This window comes from Elephas maximus, chromosome 12 (assembly GCF_024166365.1).
Source record: "Elephas maximus indicus isolate mEleMax1 chromosome 12, mEleMax1 primary haplotype, whole genome shotgun sequence".
Taxonomy (NCBI): domain Eukaryota; kingdom Metazoa; phylum Chordata; class Mammalia; order Proboscidea; family Elephantidae; genus Elephas; species Elephas maximus.
This window is the reverse complement of record NC_064830.1, coordinates 103,224,066-103,249,119: the sequence shown is the minus strand read 5'-3', so window position 1 is coordinate 103,249,119 and position 25,054 is coordinate 103,224,066. Positions and strand designations below refer to the sequence as shown.

The following is a 25,054-nucleotide window of genomic DNA, read 5'->3' as shown; positions in this document are numbered from 1 at the left end:
TCAATATAGTTTGAATTTGTTCCCCTATTATGACTGAAATTGAGGATCATTTCCGGTATTTAAGAGCCACTTGTCTTTCCTATGAACTGTCTCTGAACTTCTTTTGCGTTCTTTGCTATTGGGTTGTTAATCTCTTTCATACTGATTTAAGGGGGTCCTGTTTTGTTTCATTTTACGGAAATTAGCCCTTTGAACATGATGTAGCGGCAAATATTTTTTCCTATTTCATCACCGGAGATGCAACTTTGTTTATGCTAGTTTTTGGCATACATAGGCTTTATGTCTTTATATACACAAATTCATCAACATTTTTCTTTATGGTTTCTGAAGTCTTGTAAAACTTAGAGCAATTGGGACGCTCACACATCGCTGACAGGAGTGTAACCTGGTATGCTAACTTTGGAAAACTGGCAACATATACTAACTATACGTATACCCTATGGCCCAGCAATTCCACTCAATTACAACAGAAAATGAGTATTTACGTCCATCAAATATGTACAAGACTGTTCTTAGCAGTTTTATGCTTTGTAATAAAAAAAATGGAAACAACTAAAATTTCTATCACCAGTGGAATAGATTAACTGTGGCAATTTAACACGACACTTGTTGCTATGGTTGTTGTTAATTGCTGTTGAGTCAATTCCAACTCATGGCAAACCCATGTGCCAGAGTAGAACTGCTCCACAGGGTTTTCTTGGCTGTAATCTTAACAGAAGCAGATCGCCAGGCCCATCTTCCTCAGTCCTGCTGGGTGGGTTTGAACCACCAACCTTTAAGTTAGCAGTCGAACAAACTAAACTAAACTAAAGTCCAACTGCGACATGCAACATCACAGACACAAATAAGAACCTAGACACAAAAGACTTACTATATGATTCCATTTATTTGAAGATCAAAAACAGGCAAAACTAATATACAGACCCAAAACCCATTGCCGTTGAGTCAATTCCAACTCATAGTGACCCCACAGGACAGAGCAGAACTGCCCCAAAGGTCTTCCAAGGCTGTAATTCTTTACAGGAGGAGACTGCCATATGTCTCTCCCATGGAGCAGCTGGTGGGTTTAAACCGCCAATCTTCTGGTTAGTAGCTGAGTGCTTAACCACTGCGTCACCAACTGAAAACAACCAAACTCACTGCCATCAAGTCAATTCCGACTCATAGCAACCTACTGGACAGAGTAGAACTGCCTTATATTGTTTCCAAAGAACAGGCTGGGGGATTCGAACTGCCAGTCTTTTGGCTACCAGCCTGAGCTCTTAACTACTATGCCACCAGGGCTCCATACCGCACCACCAAAGCAAAAACCAAACCCATTGCCATTGAGTCAATTCTGGCTCATAGTGACCCTATAGGACAGAGCAGAACTGCCCCATATAGTTTCCAAGGAGTGCCTGGTACACTCTAACTGCCAACTTTTTGGTTAACAGCCATAGCTCTTAACCACTATGCCACCTGGCACCACCAGGATTCCTTAATCTCCGGATAAAGATCTGAAAAGTAATTACCTTTTGGGAAGGTGGTATTAACTGGAAATGGCCCAAGGTCAAATTCTGGAGTGTTGGAAATAGTCTGAATCCAGATGGTAGTTACTTTTGTATATGTTGTTCTCGTCAGGTGCCATCAATTTGCTTCTGACTCATAGCAACCCTACGTACAACAGAATGAAACGTTGCCCAGTCCCGCGTCATTCGCACAATCGTTGCTATGCTTGAGCCCACTGTTGCAGCCACTCTGTCAATCCATCTCCTTGAGGGCCTTCCTCTTTTTCACTGACCCTCTATTTTACCAAGCATAATGTCCTTCTCCAGAAACTGATCCCTCCTGAAAACACGTCCAAAGTATGTGAGACAAAGTCTCGCCATTCTTTCTTCTAAGGAACATTCTGGCTGTACTTCTTCCAAGACAGATTTGTTTGTCCTTCTGGCAGTCCATGTTGTAGCCAACATTCTTTGCCAACCCCATAATTCAAAGGCATCAACTCTTCTTTGTTCTTCTTTAATCATTGTCCAACTTCCGCAAGAATATGAGGCAACTAAAAATACCATGGTTTGGTCAGGCACACCTTAGACCTCAAAGTGACATCTTTGCTTTTGCAGCAGATTTGCCCCATGTAATATGTCGTCTGATTTCTCGACTGCTTCTTCTATGGGCGTTGATTGTGGATCCAAGTAAAATGAAATCCTTGACGACTTCGATGTTTTCTCTACTTATCACGCTGTTGCTTACTGGTCCAGTTGTGAGGATTTTTGTGTTTTTTATGTTGAGGTGCAATCCATACTGAAGGCTGTAATCTTTGACTTTTGTATATACATACATAAAAATTTATTGAGTTGGTCTCTTAAAACCTGTATACTTTACTATCTGGCAACTGTTGCTGTTGTGTGCCTTCCAGTCGATTCAATTCGATTCTGACTCATGGTGATTCTATAGTATTAACTCAATAAAAGTTGGTTTGTTTATTTGGTTTTTAAGTGAGATAGCAAGCTAGCTTTCATTTTTCCCAAATGGCTACTTAGTTAACCCAATACTATTTATTTAAAAATTCATTGTTTTCCATTCTGCATCCTACTTTGGTGAGTGGCGTCAAGGGTCTTAAAAACTAGCAAGTGGCCATCTAAGACGTATCAATTGGTCTCAATCCACTTGGAGCAAAGGAGAATGAAGAACACCAAAGACACAAGGAAAATATGAGCCCAAGAGAAAGAAAGGGCCACATAAACCAGAGACTACATCAGGCTGAGACCTGAAAAACTAGACGGTGCCCAGCTACCACCAATGACTGCCCTGATAGGGAACACAACAGAGAATCCCTGATGGAGCAGGAGAAAAGTGGGATGCAGACCTCAAATTCTGCTAAAAAGACCAGACTTAATGGTCTGACTGAAACTGGAGGGACCCCAGAGGTCATGGCCCCTGGACTCTCTGTTACCCCAAAACTGAAACCATTCCTGAAGCCAACTCTTCAAAGATTAGACTGGACTATAAGACATAAAATGATACTGATGAGGGGTGTGCTTCTTAGCTCAAGTAGACACATGAGACTATGTGAGCAGCTCCTGTCCAGAGGCGAGATGAGAAGGAGAGGGGGACAGGAGCTGGTTGAATGGACATGGGAAATACGCCATGGAGAGAAGGAGTGCACTGTCACACTGTAGGGAGGGCAACTGGGGTCAGATAACAATGCGTGTGTGGGTTTCTGTATGAGACTTGAGTTGTAAACTTTCACTTAAAGCACAATAAAAAAAAATTCACTGTTTTCATCTTTCTCACATATAACATTTTTGAAAATGTGGCTCCTTCAGTATTCTCAACTATTCCAGTGAAAACTTGTCTACTCCTGCACTTTTAATTACTTTAGTCTTAAAATAAACTTTAATATTTAATAACAGTAATTTCCCCGTTCGTGAATATTGATTTTCATAATTTGTACAGATAATTTTGTTCTTCTATATAAACTTAGAAGTTTTAAAAAGTCTGTTGAGATATTAATTTTGATTATACTGAATTCATAGATTCTTATATTTTATCAAGACAAAGACAAAAGTACCACTAAGAAAAAACACTGCCGCACTGTAGCGTAATGCTGTCTTATGACTGAGGGTTTTTACTTTACGCCTATTTAAAAAGCTCTTTTAAACTTATTCAAACAATGTTTTTATGTCATACATGACTTATGCTTAGAGTAAGAGAAAAATCAACTGGCTAAGATACTCCTAAAACTTTTTCACAGCTACCATATGGACAGAAGTGATTTGAAGATGCTATCAATTTTAAGACGTATCTCAAAAATGACGAAATGCAAAAAAGTATGCATTTGGCAATACGAATTATGGAAATTTAGAGGAGATACCAACTTTCTTCCAGTGTGGAAGCTATCCCATCCGAGAACAAACTGCTGCAGCATTTATTCAATTCTTCTTTTATGTCCCTTAATAAGGTTTTACAATATTTTTCAGAGATCTCCTTCATGTTCTTGTTAGTTCCTGTTTATTTCTGAGTAACTTTTTCTTCAAAGATCCTGTTACTCTGCCTGGAGTGAAATATATCAAAATCCCCACTTTTCACTTCTCTACCACTTCTCCTCTGACACCAGCTGTACAAGCAGTGCATCCTCCTCGGACCCTAACCACCCAGATTAAGGTCAAAGCTCACACGTTAAAGGACACAGTCCGCCGGACTGCTGAGTCAGGCCAAGACTACAGACGCTAGCTTGGGAGTCCCTGTGACCCCCTCGCTTCTGACCTGCTGGCTCCCACTGCTCCCTGAGGTTCAATAATTCGAAAGGACTCATGGAACTCGGGAAAGTGCCATACAGGTAGTCCCCGACTTACAACGTATTCAAGTTACAATGAACCAAACAGCACTTAACAACCATCTGATTTCTTTTGTACATCTGACAGCCCTGGTGATGCAGTGGTTAAAGTGCTCAGCTGCTAACCAAACAGTCAACGGTTTGAGCCTGTCAGCTTCTCCAGCGAAGAAAGATGTGGTAGGCTGCTTCTGTAAAGATTTACAGCCTCAGAAACCCTATAGGGTCGTTCTACTCTGTCCTGTAGGGTCGCTCTACTCTGTCCTGTAGGGTCACTATGAGTTGGAATCAACTTGATCGCAACAAGTTTGTTTTTTTAGTTTTAAAATCGACCTGACAGCAATAGTTTGGTTTTTGGTTTTGGAACTAGTAAAGAAGCCTAGCAGACACTAAGCAATCATGGTTAATATCACCAGTGATGAGTCATGGTAATATCATAATATTATATAATTTCCTTCCCCAAAATCCACAGTCCAGTCTAATATGAGAAAACATCCCACAAACCCAAACTGAAAGACACACAAAATACCTACCCAGCACTCTTCAAAACTGTCACTATTGGAAAAACTAAAGACACATGATGACTGAATACTATGTAGTATTCTGAATTGGATTCTGGAACAAAAAAAGGATGTCCATGGAAAAACTGGTGAAATGTGAATAAAGCCTATAGTCTGGATAACAGTATTAAACCAATGTTAATTTCTTAAGTCATATACCTAAGAAATGGCTATAGTAGAGGTTACCATTAGGGGAACCTGGGTGAAGGAGATACAGGAACTCTCTCCATTACCATTACTTTTCTGTGTATCTAAAGTACTCCAGAATAAAAAATTTATTTGAAAAAAAAAAAAGTTTAGAAAAGTTACTGGAATCAAAGAAAATATATTAAAATCAAATGTATCTCTATATACCAGCACCAACAGAAAGTGACACTAAATCAAAATACAAAATACCTAGGAATAAATCTAATGCAAGATGTGCTAAACCTCTATATAGAAAACTATAAAGTATTGAGAAAAAAAATTAAAGAAGACCAAAACACATGGAGGGATAATGTTCATGAACTGGAAGACTCGATAGTATAAAGATCTCAAATATCCTCAAACCGATCCAATGCAATCCCAAAAAAACCCTGACAAGTACTCTTGTGGCACCTCATAAACTGATTCTAAAATGTATCTGGATAGGCACGGCATCAAGAATAACTAAGACTTATTATCCACTGGATATCTGGACATAAAACCAGAGTAGTGATTTTCAAACTTTTTGATCTTACACTCATACATATTGAGGACTCTAATCTATTAGATATTAGAACAGAAAATTTAAAAATATTAATTTACTCAAGCCATTGCTTGCTAACATAAGTAGCATTTTTTTATTATAAAAACAACTGTTTCCAAAACAGAAAGATTTAATGAGAAGAGCTGCACTGTTCTACATTTTTGTAAATCTCTTAAATGTCTGGCTTGAAGGAGACAACTGGATTCTCCAATCTGCTTCTATATCTGTTCCGTTGCGATATCATGGCATGCAGCCTCTGGAAAACTCCACTGTACATTCATGAGACAATGGGAGCAAAAAAGATAAATGACATCCTAATTTTTTAGTATTACTAGGAAAATAGTTTTGACTTTGTAGGCCCCCGAAAAGGTCTCAGAGACTCCAGAGAGTCCCCAGACCACACTTTCAAGAACTGCTGAAATAAAGTGGCACAAGGAGACAAAAAGAATGGGATAGAAAAGAAAGTCCAGATAACCACCTGATTTATGACAAAGTTGGCTCTGCAGAACAGAGTGTGCCACAATAATCAGATAGTCATGTAGGGAAAAAATAAAATTGATCCCTATTACCTCATATCATTAAAAAAATTCCATATAGATCATTGATCTAAATGTGGAAGGCAAAACAACAGAATAGCATAGACTATCTTTATCAATAAACCAAACCAAACCCACTGCCGTCAAGTCGATTCTGACTCACAGCAAGCTGAGAGGACAGAGCAGAGCTGCCCCACAAGGTTTCCAAGGCTGCAATCCTTACAAGGGCACACTACCAAACCTTTCTCCCACTGAGCAGCTGATGGGTTCAAACCGCCAACCTTTCAGTTAGTGGCCAAGCGCTTAACCACTGCACTGCCAAGGCTCCTCTAAGCTCTAATTTGTAAAGAGAAAGATTGATACATTTAACTACATTAAAATTAAGAACTTCTGTTCATCAAGGAATCTCTAAGAGTGAAAAGGCAAGCTAGAGAGTTGAAGAAGGTATCTGCAATGCATGTATCTGACAAAGGAGTCATATTCAAAATACATAAAAAAAAAACTCCTACAATCAATAGGACAAATATAGAAGACCCAGTAGAAAAATGGGCAATGAATTCAATGAGCCTTTCAAAGACAAGACATCCAAATGGCCAATGAACACATCAAAGATTGCTCAACCTCATCAGTAATCAGGGAAAAACAAATTAAAACTACAAAGAGGAGCGTTGAACAGTACAACCACTTCGGAATGACAAACTGTTCCACAGTTTTGTTGTTAGTTGCTGTCAAGTCAATTCCAACTCCTGGCAACCCCGTATGTGCAGAGTAGAGTTGTTCCACAGGGTTTTCATCTTCTGAGGCACCTCCTTCCCCCTTGTGAAGTTTGAGGAGGTCAGACGCCTTGGCCATGCCATTCTTACGAGGCTCCTCTCGCTCTTCCTTCTCTCTTACTCTCAGGAAGGAAGAGGGCAGATTGGAGAGCACTGAGTGGGCTTGGGTGCTACTGGGTAGAATCACTGTTAAAAGATCAGCACACAGGTGTGGGCTCACTTTTCTGCTTCTTCCACTTGACTGAAGTGGTTGAGAAGGCCCAGTCACCTCCCTGCCTACTCCTCTCCAAGGACAGCCAGGGCTAAACCTACTACTGAGACAGCAAATGCGGGGCAGGTAGCCAAAGCCAGATCAGCAGTGGCCAGGGCAAATCGGCTCTCTCTGGTTACACTGCCCCAGGCACTGAGAGCAACAAGTGGAGCAGGCTTTGCTCACATTCACGGCACAAGGGTCCCATCTCGTCATGTTTGAGAACTGGGAAGATGGAGGGGGCCACGGACTGTTTTAGACTGAAACCATCTAAGCTTAACTAGGTGGCAAAAAACGGGTTCTCCACATGAACCAGCTAGGCTCATTTCAGTCTTCTGTTACAGAGTTTGGTGCCCAAGTCTCAATTAACAATAAAATGCAAAGTGCTTTTGTTTTCGATTTGCTAGTACAAATATTTAATATGAATCTCTCCCTCAGGGACTCTAAAAACCAGCTGCCATTGAGTTGACTCCGACTCATGGCAACGCTACAAGACAGAGGAGAACTGCCCCATAGGGTTTCCAAGGAGCGGCTGGTGGATTCCAAACGCTGACCTTTGGGTTAGCAGCCAAGCTCTTAACCACTGTGCCATCACAGACTTGGAAATAGGAGCTGTAGACTGAGGAGAATTCTGAAATTCCTGGGATCTCTTCCCTGAGTAGCTCAAACCCAAACCCTTGCCATCGAGTAGATTCCAACTCATAGTGACCCGAAAGGACAGAGCAGGACTGCCCCCATAGGGTTTCCAAGGAGTAGCTGGTAGATCTGAGCTGCCAACCTTTTGGTTAGCAGCAGAGTTCTTACCCACTGCACCACCAAAGCTCCAAACATAGCGTCCCTGGGTGGGCTCCAACCACCAGCCTTTCAGTTAATAGCCCAACGCACTAATCAACTGCACCACAGAGACACACCTGAATGCCATCATAAAATTATCCTAATTTCTCAATTTCTGGTATCACATGAATCAAAAACAAAAAAATATATAAGCTCACCTACCTCTCAGAAAAATGTATTCAACAAGAAAGCAGAAATAGTAGTTAAAGGTGTAGGAAAATGCTCCGTAATGCCTGATGAATAATAAAGTGTTAATTAAAACATAAACAAGCAATCATTTTTAAACCCGTTAACACCCTCCCCCCCAAATATTTAAACGATAAACTCTAAGGCTGCCAAGGCACTGCTGACAGTGCAGCAAATTAGCCCAATTCTTGGAAGGGCAACTTGGTGACACAGATCAGGAACCAACCCTGGTGGCTGCTTTTTTTAATGACAGAAGAAAACAGAAAACAACAGAGGCTTCGATTCATGAATCACAGGACCTCCTTACAATGAAAACGGTGCAAACACTCTAAAAGTAAGACAGCTGTGTGACCGTTAACACTGAAAGAGAACCGAGGTATTTACAAACTGTTAAATTTAAGAACAGCTAATATCTGCTGAACGGGTAGGTGACAGCACTGTGCCAACTGCCTGTACAAGGGCTATTTAATTCTCAGAATAACCCTGTGAGGCAGATGTTACACTAACCTCATTTTACAAATCAGAAAAGTGAAGCAGAGAGGCTAAGTAATTTGCCCAGTGTCACAGAGGTAGGCCAGAGGAGAGCAGGGATTTAAACCCTGAAACACGGTGCCAGTGTTCCACAAGGTGCGGTATGTGCACTTCTGAAAAACGGTATGTACTTCCCGTGCATTAGAAAAAGTAACCGGTACACCAACGCGCAAGTTCACAGCTCTCACGGCCAAAGGTTTTTGGGATTTTTAGGTCAATTTTAAGAAGACTGTTACATAATTACTAGCGCAGATGATATAAACGTGCAAACATAAGGAAGAGGCACTGGAATGGCTGCACGTCCGGCAAATACTGCTCTCCCCTTCAGACGAGGCACTTTCTACCTCACACACTGCGATGCCCGACCAATTTTTCGAAACCTCTTACGGATTTTTTTAATTAAAATAACCCCTCCTAAAACATTTTTTAAATGAAACTATAGTAAAAGCACTGTATTAATTTATACTATCAAAAACATCCTTAATGTTCAACAAGGTAAGAGTTATCAACTTAATTTAATAGTCCGCAGTCAAATAAGTGACAGTAAGAAACAGAGATCATACTATACTGCTGTGGTGTGATGACGGATCATTCTGTACGGCCCTTCTCGTCATGGTCTTGTGGCTCCACCCAGTGGACTGGGGACTGTGCAAATGGGGTGATTGTGGCCCCCAGGGGACTGGTCATTTTTGCCATCCCACTGGGCTTGAAAGGGGTCCAATTCCAGAGCAGAAAAAGGGTCTCACCACCATCAAAGAAGAAGGGCCAAGAGCAGAGTGCATCCTTGTGACCCAGGATCCCTGTGCTGAGAAGCTCCTGGAACGCGGAGGCCAAGTGAGAGAGAGAGAGAGCTGTTAACACTGAAGACGGCAAGACTTGATGGCAGAGAAATGGTAATGGGAGAGACTGGCAGGAGATGGTGTGGTGGCCTTCCCAGCCCACAGAGCAGGAAAGCTGAGTGCCTTTGGGCAGGAGGCTTGCTGGAGGAGTAGGGTGCCTCCAGGCACTTGGGGGAGTTGGTCTGCTGACCCATAGAGCTAGCGCCGAGTGCCTTCGGGCCAAGGCTTAGTGGAGGAGTGGGATGCCTTGAGGCGCTTGTCGCCAGAGCTAAAAGAGCTTTGTGGTAACACCTGCCCAGCAGGGCGGAGGCCAAGGGACCAGAGAAAGGCGTGCCTTGGGCACAGCTGAAAAGAAGCTGTCCTGATGGAGGAACTGTATCCTGAGGAGTCCTCAACCTGAACTGTAATCTGTTACTTCCCTAATAAATCCCATTAACTGTGAGTACTGTCTGTGAGCTGTATGTGGCCACTGCAAGGAATTATCAAACACAGCAGAGAACTAGAGTGCCGTGGGAGGGACGGCTGGTGTCAGAATTGGTAAAGATGGCAGAGACAGGAGGTATGTCTGACTTCCGCCTCATAGGAATCAGCCGTGGGCTGTTGATCTTGATTCTCCTTCCCCCTTGTGAAGTTAGAGGAGGTCAGACTCATTAGGTCCCTACCTCACACCAGACACAAATTAAAGAGCTAAGGAGGGGAGTACTGGGGGAAGAAACTGCAAACTATCGAAGTATTAAAAGAAAATATATGAGAATTAAAAAAGCAATTTTGGGGTGGTGGAGATTTTGCTAAACAAGATTTTAAAAAAATGCTAAAGTTACAAAGCAAAAGATCTGACCACATAAAAAGTTAAATGATTAAGTTACATGATTTTAAAAAGTCATGTGATTACAGATACCATAGACAAAATTAAAAGTGACAAACTGGGAAAAATATGTGTAACGAACAGAATAACGGATGAATTACTGTGCTATCTAAAGGCTCCTACTAACCAATAAGAAAAAAAGACAAACAACCCAGAAGGGAAAAAAAAATGCACAAAGGTATGAATCGACAATATCTAGAAGAAATACAAATGATCACAAACATTAAAAAAAAAAATCCACTGCCATTGACTCCAACTCATGATGACAAGTATCTGTACAAAAACTAGGTTACAGACTCATCTAACACCTGATAAACTACACTCTAGGTGATTAAGAGTTTAGAAATAAACACTCATCTGGTATCATAATGGGAAATGTCCTTCTAAGCTTAAAACCCATGGGAAAAAAATTACAAAGAAAAATAATTCTTCCTATGTCATAAAAAAACCTTCCATAATACAAAAAATTAATAAAACTGAACTAAAATGATATAAATGTTCATACAAACATAATGAAATATAATAAAATATCCTTTAAATACATGAAAGATTTATTTAAATCAACATGAAAAATTCCAAGACCTATAAAGGCAAGACTCAAGGGAAGAAATGCAAACAGTTAATAAAAATGTGAAAATCATTAAACCTTGCTGTTGTCTGAAAAAAAAAAAAAAAGAGGCAAATCAAAACACTGAGGTGACATTTTGCATGTATCAAATTGGCAAAGATCTAAAAAGTCAGAATGCCCAATATGGGAAGAGTACAAGGCACCTGACATTCTTTTACATTATTGGTGGGGTTTTTAATAACGTAGGAAAACAGTTGTGACATGTTAAGTGAGGAAAAAAAGATAGGAAATACCTATAGTATGTTTTCAATCAGTAACAGCAGCTAACTTTTTATGAGCACTTATTTTTGTGCCAGGCACTGTGCTATTTTACATGAACTGGTACACTTCATATTCACAATAATCCTATGAAATAGACATTTTATTACCCTCATTTTATGCAGACGGAAACTGCGACAACACAGAGGTTAAGTGGTGGAGCCAGGATTTCAAACCAGGTAGTCGCTCTAGAACCTGTGTTAACTATTAATACCACGCACAGAAGGAAATTAATCAAATTCCTAAAACACAGTGAAGTCCAGTATACTATTCACTTTAATTCCTTATTTTGTCACGGATCCACCCCTAATTTACTTCTCAAATATAATTAATTTTTTAAAATGTCACCAATCACATTACAGCTGTCCTTGAAGCTCCCCTAAAGTTACACAGGCACACCTCATTTTACTACACTTAGCTTTATTGTGCTTCGTAGATCTTGCGTTCTTTACAAATTGAAGGTTGGTGGCAATCCCGTGATGAGCAAGTCTACTGGTGCCATTTTTCCAACAGCATGCGCTCACTTCATACCTCTGTGTCATGTTTCGGTAATTTGTAAAGTATTTCACCAAGCTTTTTCATTATTATTATATATGTTATGGTGATCTGTGATCAGTGATCTGATCTCTGATGTTACTATTGTAATTGTTTTGGGGCACCACGAACCGCGCCCATATAAGATGGCAAACTTAATCAATAAATGTTGTGTGTTCTGACTACTCCACCGACCTGCCAGTCCCTGATCTCTATCCCTCTCATTGTGCCTCCCTGTTCCCTGAGACACAAAATTAGGCCAATTAATAAGCCTACAATGGCCTCCAAGTGTTCAAGTTAAAAGAAGAGTCACATGTCTCTAACTTTAAACCAAAAGCTAGAAATGACTAAGCTTAGTGAGGAAGGCGTGTCAAAAGCTGGGACAGGCCAAAAGCTAGGCGTCTTGCGCCAAACAGGCAAACTGTGAATACAAAGGAAAAGTTCTTGAAGGAAATTAAAAGTGCCACTCCAGTGAACACACAAATGATAAGAAAGCTCAACAGCCTTATTGCTGATATGGGGAAAGTTTTAGCGGCCTGGAAAGAAGATAAAACCAGTCACAACATTCCCTTAAACCAAAGCCTAATCTGGAGCAAGGCCCTAACTCTCTTCAATTCTATGAAGGCTGAGAGAGGTGAGGAAGGTGCAGAAGTCTGAAGCTAGCAGAGCTTGGTTCGTGAGATTTAAGGAAAGAAGCCATCTCCACGAGCATAAAAGCGCAAGGCGAAGCAGCAGGTGGTGATACAGAAGCTGCAGCGAGCGTCCCAGAGACCCAGCTGAGGTAACTGACTGAAGGCGGCCAGAGACCCAGCTGAGGTAACTGACTGAAGGCGGCCAGAGACCCAGCTGAGGTAACTGACTGAAGGCGGCCAGAGACCCAGCTGAGGTAACTGACTGAATGCGGCCAGAGACCCAGCTGAGGTAACTGACTGAAGGCGGCCAGAGACCCAGCTGAGGTAACTGACTGAAGGCGGCCAGAGACCCAGCTGAGGTAACTGACTGAAGGCGGCCAGAGACCCAGCTGAGGTAACTGACTGAAGGCGGCCAGAGACCCAGCTGAGATAGCTGATGAAGGCAGCCACACTAAAAAACAGATTTTAGGTGTAGACGGAACAGGCTTATATCAGAAGAGGATGCCATCTAGGACCTTCAGAGCTGGAGATGAGACGTCAATGCCAGACTTCAAAGCTTCAAAGGACAGGCCGACTCTCCTGTTAGGGGCTAATGCAGCTAGGGACTTACAATGCTCCTTTGCCATTCCAAAAATCCTAGGGCCCTTAAGAGCTATGCTAAATCTACTCTGCCTGTGCTCTGTAAATGGAACAACAAAGCCTGGATGACAGCACGTCTGTTTATCACACAGCTTACTGGATAGTTTAAGCCCATGTTGAGACCTGCTGCTCAGAAAAAAGATTCCTTTCAAAATATTACTGGTCCCTGACAGTACACCTGGTCACCCAAGAGCTCTGATGGAGATGTACAAGGAGGTTAATGTTGTTCTGATGTCTGCTAACACAACATCCATTCTGCAACCCATGGATCAAGGAGTCATTTCAACTTTCAAGGCTTATTATTTAAGACATACATTTCCTAAGGCGATAGCTGCCATAGATGGTGATTCCTCTGATGGATCTGGGCAAAGTAAATTGAAAACCTTCTGGAAGGGATTCACCATTCTAGATGCCCTTAAGAACACTTGTGATTCACTGGAGGAAGTCAAAATATCAACATTAACCGGAGTTCGGAAGTCGATTCCAGCCCTCATGGATGCCTTTGAGGGGTTCAAGACTTCAGTGGAGGAAGTAACTGCACATGTGGTGGAAAAAGCAAGAGAACTAGAAGTAGAACCTGAAAATGTAACTGAACTGCTGCCATCTCACAATAAAACTTTAACGGATGAAGAGTTGCTTCTTACGGATGAGCAAAAACAGTGGTTTTCTGACCAAGAGACAAAAAGGGCAACATAAATCAGAGACTACATCAGCCTGAGACCAGAAGAACTAGACGGTACCCAGCTACAACTGCTGACTGCCCTGACAGGGAACACAACAAAGAACCCCTGAGGGAGCAGGAGAGCAGTGGGATGTAGACTCCAAATTCTCGTAAAAAGACCAGACTTAATGGTCTGAGACTAGAATGACCCCGGAGGTCATGGTCCCCAGACCTTCTGTTAGCCCAAGACAGGAACCATTCCTAAAGCCAACACTTCAGACAGGGATTGGACTGGGCTATGGGACAGACAATGATACTGGTGAAGAATGAGCTTCTTAGATCAAGTAGACACATAAGACTATGTTGGCATCTCCTGTCTGAAGGGGAGATGAGAGGGTAGAGAGGGTCAGAAGCTGGCCGAATGGACATGAAATGAGACAGTGGAGGGAAAGAGTGTGCTATTTCATTACGGGGAGAGCAATTAGGAGTATAGAGCAAGGTGTTTATAAATTTTTGTATGAGAATCCGACTTGATTTGTGAACTTGCACTTAAAACACAATAGTAAAAAAAAAAGTGGTTTCTTGAGATAGAATCTACTGGTGAAGATGCTGTGAACATTGTTGAAATGACAACAAAGGATTTAGAATATTACATAAACTTAAGTTGATAAAGCAGAGGCAGGGTCTGAGAGGGCTAACTCCAATTTTGAAAGATGACCTACTGTGTGTAAAATGCTGCAAACAGCATCACATGCTACAGAGAAATATTTTGTGAATGGAAGAGTCAATAGATGTGGCAAACTTCACTGTTGTCTTATTTTAAGAAACTGTCACAGCTACCCCAACCTTCAGCAACAACCACCCTTATCAGTCAGGAGCCATCCACATCAAGGCAAGACCCTTCGCCAGGATACGAATCCCTGATGGGTCAGACGATGGTCACCATTTTTTAGCAATAAAGTACTTTTTAATTAAGGTATGTACATCGTTCTTTAGACATAATGCTATCACACACTTAACAGACTACAGTATAGTATGAACACAACTTCTATATGCACCGGGAAAACCAAAAAATTCATGTGACTCATTTTATTGCGACATTCGCTTTACTGTGGTAGTCTGCAAATGAACCCGCAACATCTCTGAGGTACGCCTGTGGATGCTGATAACAACAGAAATTTTATAGATCATAATCCAATGGCTTTCAAAAAAATTTTAGGAAAGGAACTCTTTTTTCTAAATGAAATTTTATGTGGATCCCAATATGAGAAACAGATTAAATCAATATTTTATTCTGTTCATATATTTTTAAAGTTCAAATTTATAACTTTTATAATGAGAACAATGAAGCTCTTCTTATGTACACATACTTTAAGTTATAGTTGACTGAAAAGCACTGTATCAAATTTGTTTTGTTTTGATTACAGACTACCAAGAAAAATCTGATTTCACAGAGATTAACACTTGCAAGTGGAAAGAGTTGTTTTTAACGGTACACAAATACTATCTAGAAAAGTTGGAGGTTCAAGTCTACCCACAGGTGCCTCAGAAGAAAGGCCTCACAATCTACTTTCAAAAAATCAGCCACTGAAAACCTGTGAGGCCCTGTTCTACTCTGACACTCATGGGATCACCGTGAGTCAGAGTCAACTCTGCGGCCAGCGGTTAAGGCTACCTAAGGGTTCAACCACACCTATCCGGAAGTCTAAGTAGTAGAATATTTCAAAGTTAAATCTAATAATATTAAGGAATGTGAATACTTGGTAATCACAAATATTTTGGTAAAAAGGAAAAATTTACAACATATATGAAACATGACATCAGGATATCATGCAGAAGCTATTCACATGTTATTACATAACGCAACAAGTTTGAGAGTAGTGAATTTGCTTACACAATTTTTTCAGGGAGCAAACAAGTACTGGCCTGAATTTTTTAAATACCAATATAAAGCTACAATCTTTCTGATCAATAGCGTTTTTTTAAATTTAAGTATATGAACAAAGAAAGCAAGAAACTCTATTCTCAGGATTGTTATCTGGATGATATTCAGGATAATTTTTAATTTTTTTTTTCTTTTGCTTATTTTCCTCCAAATATTCTTAGTGTCCTGCCTTTTTTTTTTTTTTCTTTTTTACTTATTTTTTTCCCACCACCACAAAGCAACCCTGGCTCCTGGCAACCACTAATCTGCTCTACATCTCTATAATTTTATTTCAAGGGTGCTATATAAACACAGCCATACAGTATGCAACATTTTGAGATTGGCTTTGTTAATTCAGCGTAATTCCCTTACGATAAGCTGGCAGTATAAAGCAGTGGTTTCCAAGGTGTTAAAATTCAGCAGGATGTGCACGAGTGCACAGAATTGCTTAGAGTGTCTTGAAGTTTAAAATGTTGAACCGTGGATCAAATGCTTCTGAAATCCCTGCCACACCTCCACCGAGCTAAGATCCTGAGGCACAAACTCTGAAACTGGTAATCTGGTCCAAGTCCCTCACTTACTGGAGACAAACGCAAGGCTCAGTGCTTTGGCCTTAGCGATCTTTACAGTAATTCCTGGTCTTTCCTTTTTCTGGCTAAACTCTATAGATTCCAGTCCTTTCCCAACTCACGTGGGCCTATGTCCCTCTCAAATATGACAGCTTGCTATTTCCCCCAAACGGCCAGTTTTCTACCCTTTCATGCCATTCTTCATGCTGTCCCCAGAGCTCCTCCGAATCACAGAGGAAATAAAGGTCAGGCCCTTTCTCCTGTTTCTGTGCAGCAAGTCTGTGTGACTTGACCAGGAAACCAAACCCGCTGCCATCAAATCGATTCAGACTCATGGTGAACCCACAGCTACAGAACAGAAGTGCTCCATAGGGTTTTCTTGACTGTAATCTTTATGAAAGCAGGTCACCAGGCCTTTCTTCCACAGTGCCACTGGGTAAGTTTAAACCACCAATCTTCAGTTAGCAATCGAGCACAAACCCTTTGTGACATTTCCCTCAAAAAGAGACACCAGCCCCAGTACAGATTCAAACTCTCTCTTTTCCCTCTTGCCCCCACCTCCAGGTGCCTAGATCCACTTCCCCTGGTTATCCTGATTAAGTCTTCCTGATAGCTCACCCCCACTACTCATCTGTTCACCAACGGAGTGTGACAAGTGCCACTGTCTTTACAGGTTTAGGTTAACAGTTGAATGCAAACAGATTATACCACCTACATGGTACTTTTTTTTTTTAAGATATGGGAGGTACTAGTCCAACATTTTGCAAAAGAAAGCAATTTTCTGTGGACCTATGACTTTCAAGTACTATTTTACAGTTTTAAGAACTATAAAATTATCAAACCTATTAGTTCTTCAAGAAGATCATTTGTGCTACTTTTATATAAAAATCTGTCTAGCGTAACTTAGGGGAAATACCCACAAAGAACATTCTGCACATTGTTTTCTTTCTCTTGTCACACTTTTGAAATTGTTTTAAATGGACTTTAAGTCTTTATAGGAGTCCCTGGATGTTGCAAGTAGTTGATGCGCTTGGCTGCTGACTGGAAGGTTGGCGTCTACCCAGAGGTGCTTTGGAAGAAAGACCCGGTGATCTACTTCCCAAAAAATCAGTCACTGAAAACCACATGGAACACAGGTCTACTCTGGCACACGTGGGAACACAGGTCTACTCTGGCACACGTGGGAACACAGGGCTACTCTGGCACACGTGGGAACACAGGTCTACTCTGGCACGCGTGGGATCGCCATGAGTTGGAGCTGACTCAACAACAACTAGTACTGATATACTGTGCGAGGGAGTGAGCAATAAATACCCTATAAAAACCCAAACCAAACCCGTTGTCATGGAGTCGATTCCGACTCATAGTGAACCTACGGGACAGAGGAGAACTGCCCCATAGAGTTCCCAAGGGGCGCCTGGTGAATTCAAACTGCGGACCTTTTGGTTAGCAGCTCCAGCACTTAGCCACTACGCCAACAGGGTTTCCAAATACACTATACCTCTAAACAATTCACATTACCTAAAACAAGAAGCTTATATGACTTAAGGAGTTTACTATCAGATACTGCAAAAAATCTAACATCTTCAATCAACGATAACAGCTGTAATTGAGCACATACTTTACTCCAGGTATACACATGCATTGCCATTAATTCTAACACTCGTATGGCAAAGCAGATTTTAACATAAGAACATAGGAAGAAACTGAAGCACCATGGAAATAAGTGACTAGCTTAAAGCCACAAGGCTAACAAGTGGCAGAGCGGTGACTCCACCCAGATCCTTGGGACCCGAGCTCAGTGCACCACATGGAGGTTACTAAATGTTGGCTGGCAAGCTGGTGCAGATTTGCAGGGGTATTTTCATAAATTTCCATAAAATGAGGAAAAACAAGGACAAGATTTAAAAGTCATTTATTCTGAGATTCTGTTCTTTCAAATTTTTTGGAGTTTTTTTTTTTTTTAAACAAAATGATGGGGACAGTAGATAATGATGGGTGGTGTTGTTTTTATTGGCTGCACTTGGCAAAATTAAAAAACTGCCAACTCCATTGTGGCTGCCTTTTTTTTTTTTTTTTTTAATATTACTTTTGAAATCCTAAAGTCTGGGAACTACTCCCTTCTACAATGATGCCTCCCAAAATACCAGAAGATTTCACAAACACACACACCCCTCAAGATTATTTCATTAATCTCTACCTCATTCTATTTGGATTGAGACACTTAAGAGAGAAATGAGAATAAAGTGAGTTTAAGCCACCGAAAGTCCCAAGTTCACCCTGGATGCCGCCAGAGGCCCTTCCTCAGGACTCTTTTCAACAGCTAACGTTCCTCATCTTTTCCCTTCAGTTCTACAACACAAACTAGGCTCAAACTCTCTTTTCCCTAAAGTAGTCCTATCTTTGGATACTACTGCTAGATGGCAATCAATATTCAAATCAAAAAAAGGGAATTACTCCAGGTGTCCAACAATCTGCTTTCACTTAAATCCCCTTTCACTCTGACAAAATAAAAACTTTTAATGATGTTTATTCTACCCACTTTCAAAAGAGACCTTTAATTTCCAAATGTTCAGATTTCCACTAGAAAAAATATATATGATTTTGCAGGTAGTTTATAAACCAGCTGATCAAACTGGGTAAACTGCTTGAAAATTATTTTATACATGGCAATGAGTTATTCAGTCCTCTTACAGACAGCAACTGTTTTGTTTTTTTAATCCTCCTCGTCCAAAAAAAAAAAAAAAAACCAAAACCCAGTGCCATCGAGTCGATTCCGACTCATAGCAACCCTACAGGACAGAGCAGAACTGCGCCACAGAGTTTCCAAGGAACGCCTGGAGGATTCGAACTGCCGACCCTTTGGTTAGCAGCCGTAGCACTTAACCATTATGCCGCCAGGGTTTCCAATCTTTTTTGTAGCAAGCATCAAATTTCAAACATTCTATGTACATAGCTATACAACCAAACATGAGTTTCAGTCACAACATATTAAATTCATATTTAAAACTATAAAGAGATTCAGTTATTTTTAGTCTTATACCTACTTATATATACTTTCAATATACTACTTGATGTGACTTACTATTATTTTATGGTGCTTTATTACACAGGAAAAAACTCACAAAAACTTGGCTTTTGCAGGACACATAACCATTGAGAATATTTAGTCTACGCACAGTTCAAAAACACTCCTTCTTAAAGAAAAGTCAATTTTAAGAACTTAGGAAACACAGTTTGGATAACACAAAGCGAATTACTCTTTCCATACCCAAATGTTAAAAGGTCCACTTAAATTTATTATGTACTACATGTTTCCAAAAATCTTAAATTGGTATAATTCTGCCTAATATCAGAAGTTAATTTTATTTCCTCTTTATTTTTTAAACACTTGAAATGTGCTGTTTGATAGTCTTTTTATTATTACTTATTCATTCGACTAACTTTGGGGGCAAAGTACTTTTAAGTTAAAAAGTCCTTTTAGATAGAGAAAATAACTGCCAAAAATGTTGGCATAAAATACACTTAGTGGTTCTCAAAGGGTATGAGAGTCTATTCAGTCCATGAACTTGGTTCAAAATATCCATCGGCAAGTGTGAACTTGTTGTAACATGTATTTTTCACTGTAAACTGATCCCTATATTTTAAATGCATTTAAAAAAAATGTTTAATGCAGCCATAGGGATGACTTATTTTCCCACTAAAAAGCTACAGGGTTTGAGCTTACAAGCAAATGAGACAGAGGACCTCATCCAGGAAAAAGGCTGCCCAGGTGGAAAAGGCGGGCAGTCTGAAGTAAACCCCAGAAGTAACAGAAACTCCAAGCTAGCTGATTCATGTAATCACCAATATGTGGGTCAAAATAAACTAGTGAGCTACACATTTCTGACTACCTAGCAATTCACGGATCTAGCAGAAGGGGAACAACTGCTCAAAGGTGACTATTCCTGTTACCAAACTTCAAAACATTTAGCACAGTATGCGTGTCTCTATTATTATTGTCATCTATCAATTCTGAAATGAATGCTTTCACTTTTGCTGATTTTTATTAACTTCCCCCCCAAAATGAAAAACAGCAGCCACCTTTTTAACGTAAATTCTTTTTTCAAGTAACTTGCGGAGGAAAACTGAATGCAGAAATTAAAATGAACAAACAAATCAATCACAACATTTTAAAAACCTAAAATCATCGGTAACATAAATCGACCTCTCTAGCTTTGCAAAGCGCGTATTTTTCATAGTTTTTTGTAGGTATCCCATTATACTCATCAACAACGCTTAAAAGTCACCCCAATGCAGAAAACGCCATCCCCACACAAGACACACTCTTTCCACTCCAATAAGCTTAAACTGCCCCCAAACTCAGGCCACTGCCCCCTCCGGGGCACACAGCAATAGGCCGGGGGAGTCCGAGAAATCAGAGATGTTAAGGGCCAGGATCTTCTCCCAGAAAAGAGCAGGGTCAAATTCGCGTTTGCCCGCCAATGTCACCGTCTCCAGAAGTCGGCAAATTCTCATTAGCGCGCCCGGAGTACAAAGAGGCCTGCCCACGGAAACACCTGTCCTAGCCCCGGGAAGGCGGTGGGGAAGGCGACCGCCCGAGCCCACGCCGCCCCGAGCCTCCCGCCGCGGACGCGGGTGGGCAGAGCCTTGGCGGCTCCCGGCAGGGTCCCCGCCCCGACCCCGGGACCTGTCAAGCCGGCACCAGCCGCCCTCCGCGCCCCCTCGCTGCTCCCCAGCCCGGCCCCCGTCCGCCGGCCTCCGGCTGCACTCTGCCACCTCATCCCGCCCGCGCCCGCCGCCCCGCCGCCGCCGCCCTCCCGGGCCTGCGCTCGGCCGCCCCGGCCCCCCAGCCGCCGCCCCCTGCCCGGCGCCGTCGGTCCCCGCGGCCCCCAGGCCCCAGCGCCGCCGCCTCCGGCCCCCGGCCTCCGCCCTCGCCCGCCCGGGCCGCTCCCCGCGCCAGCTACCTGGAGGCCAGCGCGGCGGAGCACTTCACCCAGGGCCCCAGGTCGCACAGGGCCCGGTGCTCCGGGTCCCGCTCCTTCTCGCGCTCCACGTGGTAGGCGTAGATGGAGAGCAGGATCCCGGCGGCGCACACTGCGTACCGGGCCGCCCGCTCCCACCGCGGCACCGACACTCTCAGCAGCACGGGCGCCGCCATCTTCCCCCCGCCGCCCTCGCCGCCGCCTTCGCCGCCGCCGCCGCCCTCCGCCTCCACCTCAGCCGCCGCCGCCGCCCGTCGGGGCCCGACCCAGCCGCCGCCGCTGCCGCCGCCGCCTCCGCCGCCGCCGCCGCCACCGCCGCCGCCGCCGCCGCGCCCCATTGGCTCGGCCGCCTCCCCCTGGCCCCGCCCCCGCGGGCGCGCGGCCCAACTGCCCCGACAGGCGTGAGCCTGGCAGGGTGGGGAAGGCGCGCGCGGGCGCGGAGCGAGGGGGCGGGGCGCGCAACCGCCGGGGGCGGGGTCGGGGCGGGGCGCTGCGCGGCAGGCGGGGCGCCGCGCGGTGGGCGGGGCCCGGGCGGGCGGCGAGGGCGGGCCTGAGGGGTGGGGCGATGCATACATTTCAAAGATTCCTCCGCGTATGACTGGGCGAGACCCTGGCACCTCCTCCGGGGGCGGTAACCAATGACCATTCTCTTTTTCCTTTTTTGTCGTTATCACTTGATATTTTCTAACCCAATCCAAAAGAACCCTGGCCAATGCCCGGAGCTCCAGAGCTCCCCTCCAAGTACCTGGGCGTCCTCACACCACCTTCAGGCACCGCAAGTTCAACATGTGCAACACAGCTTTTTTTTTTTTTTTTTTTTTTTAATGATGTATGAATGCCTTGCTTCTCTGCAAGCTGAATTTGAGATGACTTTTTTTTAATATCATTCAGGTAATACAGAAAAACATAAAAATGAACTAAAAAATCGGGACAAGCGAAAAAAACAAGACAGAATAAAAGGGTACGACCAGGAGTAAGAACACAGATAAGCAGGCCATGGGGTCTTGCACGATTATTAAAATCGAGCCATAAATTTGGCTCTGAGCTTCCGAGTGGCCAAAACTAAAAGGAAAACACACGTGTGATTCTCATTGTCCCTAAGAAAATAGAAACACACTGCTATTGGAGACTGCTGCCTTTTCCCTGGTTGTAGCTCTCAAAGAAATTCTCAGAGGCTTCATATAGTGATCTTGCGTAATAAGCAATACCTTTGTATTAGTTATGTATTGTGTAATAAATTACCCTAAACTTGGCAGCGTGAAACACAATTATATTTAGTTTCTCACAGTTGCAGGCATCTGGGCCGTAGGAAACATCTGGCTTCCGCACAGCAAGGGATCGAAGCGGGGCAGATTAACTAGTAAGTAAGGTATGCGTGGGTTTACAGTAACCAAGGTGCGTACTTGTGTTTACTTACTGATCTGTTGTGAACAGTTTCATATGGGTTTCACATGATGTGGTGAAAAGCAGGTGAAATTGTGCACTAGGGATTAGTAAGTAAGCACAAGCATGCCCCTGCATACCTTGCTTATTGGGTTATCTATTCTTGGATCTGAGAGACAAAGAGACAGAGTCACCACCTTTTCTGTACATTAATATTGGAAGGGACAGCCCATCACATTTACATATTCTATTAGTTAGAAACCAGCCCACACTCAAAGGGAGATGATTACACAAGGCCAGAAGACTAGGAGATTACTGGGAGCCATTTTAAAGACAGCCCACCAGAGCCTTTAAAAACATGCCCACGATAATCCTGTAATAATTTTCATAAATCTAAGTGGATTCATTGTCCTGCAACCCCCCTCCTTCTGGATTCGTTTACTCAGTTAACGCAATCTGCTGATCATTCGGCTTCTTTCACTCATCGTTATGTCTGTGGAATCTACCCATGCTATTGTACCTAGCAATTGTTATTTTTCATTGCTGTGCAATAGTTCATTATATGAATACAACACAATTTTATTTCTCCATTCTACTGTTGATGAACATTTTGGTCCATTTTTTAGCTATTATGAAATGAAGCTGCTATGAATATTCCGTAAATGTCTTTTGGTAAACGTAAGCACTCACTTCTATTGAAAATAAATCCAGGAGAGAAATTATTGGGTCAGAGAGTATACGTATACTCCAAGCAGACACCAAGGTGGAATAAGCTGTGCGGGAGATTTACTGGGAAAATGTCTGCGAAAAATAAAGCCGAGAGGGAGCCTTCAGACCACAATGCAGGCGCGACAACTGTGAAAAGAGAAAGGAAGGAAGGAGGACTGGGTAGGGGAAGCCTCAGACTGCAGTGCAGTCAGGCTGCAGCAAATCCCAGAGTAAAGACCGCCCATCGCAGGAACCGTTTGTAAGGCAGGAGTGGCTCAATACTAGTGCCCCTGCCATCCACCCTCGTTGGCTGAGAGTGACTTGGGGAGAGCATGGCCTCAGCACGAGCACTGTGGTGAGTCAAAGCTACAGCAGCTACAGGTTATTGGCCAACAACCCTCCTTGCAGCAGGCTCTCCTAAAGAGAGATCCGAGTAGTATACCACCGTTGCCGCCACACTACCAGTTTTCCAAAGTGTTTATACCGGTTCAGACTCCCACCAGCAGTGCATGAACCTTCCCGTTATTCCACCAAACCTTGGCATAGTCAATGGTTTTTATTTTAGCCGTTTTGGTGGCTCTATAGAGGGATCTCATGGTGGTTTTAAATCACCTTAATCTGACGACTAATGAGCAGATTAGCACCTCTTCATATGCTTATTGCTTATTGACCACTTAGATATCCTATTTGAAGTGCACGCTTTTAAAAATAGGGTGGTTATGTTTTTCCTATTGATTTGTAGAAATTCTTAATGTATATTCTGGATACGAGTTCTTTGTTGCATAGGTGTATTGCAAGTATCTTCTCCCACACTGCATTTTCCCTTTTCTGTCTGGTAATGATACTTTTGTTGAAGATAGAACAAACATCTTTGAATTTCTCATATGCATTCCACTACTTCTTACCTTGGGGCCTTCACACATACTCCTACTTATCAAAAGTTTAGATATCTCTTCCTTCCAGGAAGGCTTTCCCACCTTTATTTTAAGAGTCAGGTTCTTCCACCTCAATTGTAACAGCCAGGACTCTAGTAACTTACTAGGCCAGGAGCTCAAATCCCATTAGGATTTTCTTTCTCCATGTCCAGTGAAAAAGGAAGACAAAAGAATTGAGGCATTCAAACTGTGGTGTTGGCAAAGAATACTGAATACACCGTGGATTGCCAGAAGAATGAACAAAACAGTCTTACAAGAAATATAACCAGAATGCTCCTTAGAAGAAAAGATAGTGAGACCTCAACTTGCTTACTTTGGACGAGTCATCAGGAAAGACCACTCGTTAGAAAAAGACATCATGTTTGGTAAAGCGGAGGGTCAGCAAAGGTGAGGGAAACTCTCAGTGAGCCATGGACTGACACAATAGTCACAACAATGAGCTCAGACATATCGACGACTGTGAAGATGGCACGGAACTGTACACATTTTGTTCTGTTGTACACGGGGTTGCTATGAGTCTGAGCCTTTGCAACAGCAACTAATAACGTATGTTGATTTTGTTCTCTCAGGCCAGTTTTTGCATACAGAAAGAAAACTGACCTCCAGTAGTTGCTACATCTTCAATCTCTTTTTTCTCCTACCAGGAAGGGAATGCCTCTCTTCTCTTGAAAAGTCCTGGGGAAAGATTCCAACAGGTTGACCCACCTAGGTCACTCATGGGCCCTGTAGGAGAGAGAAAGAATGCTGGGGATGGCAGCCCCCATAGGCCTATGGCTTAGATT

The 25,054-nt window shown here is 42.6% G+C and overlaps 1 protein-coding gene across 1 annotated transcript in view; it reads right to left on the bottom strand.

Moving 5' to 3' along the window:
• VKORC1L1 (vitamin K epoxide reductase complex subunit 1 like 1) overlaps positions 1–21,441 on the bottom strand; it is a 56,382-nt gene extending 34,941 nt beyond the window's left edge. Inside the window, exon 1 of the mRNA XM_049905103.1 lies at positions 21,229–21,441. Within this exon, the coding sequence (XP_049761060.1) occupies positions 21,229–21,422 (194 nt within the window). The 5' untranslated portion in view covers positions 21,423–21,441. The remainder of the gene's footprint in view (positions 1–21,228) is intronic.
• Between the last annotated feature and the right edge of the window lie 3,613 nt (positions 21,442–25,054).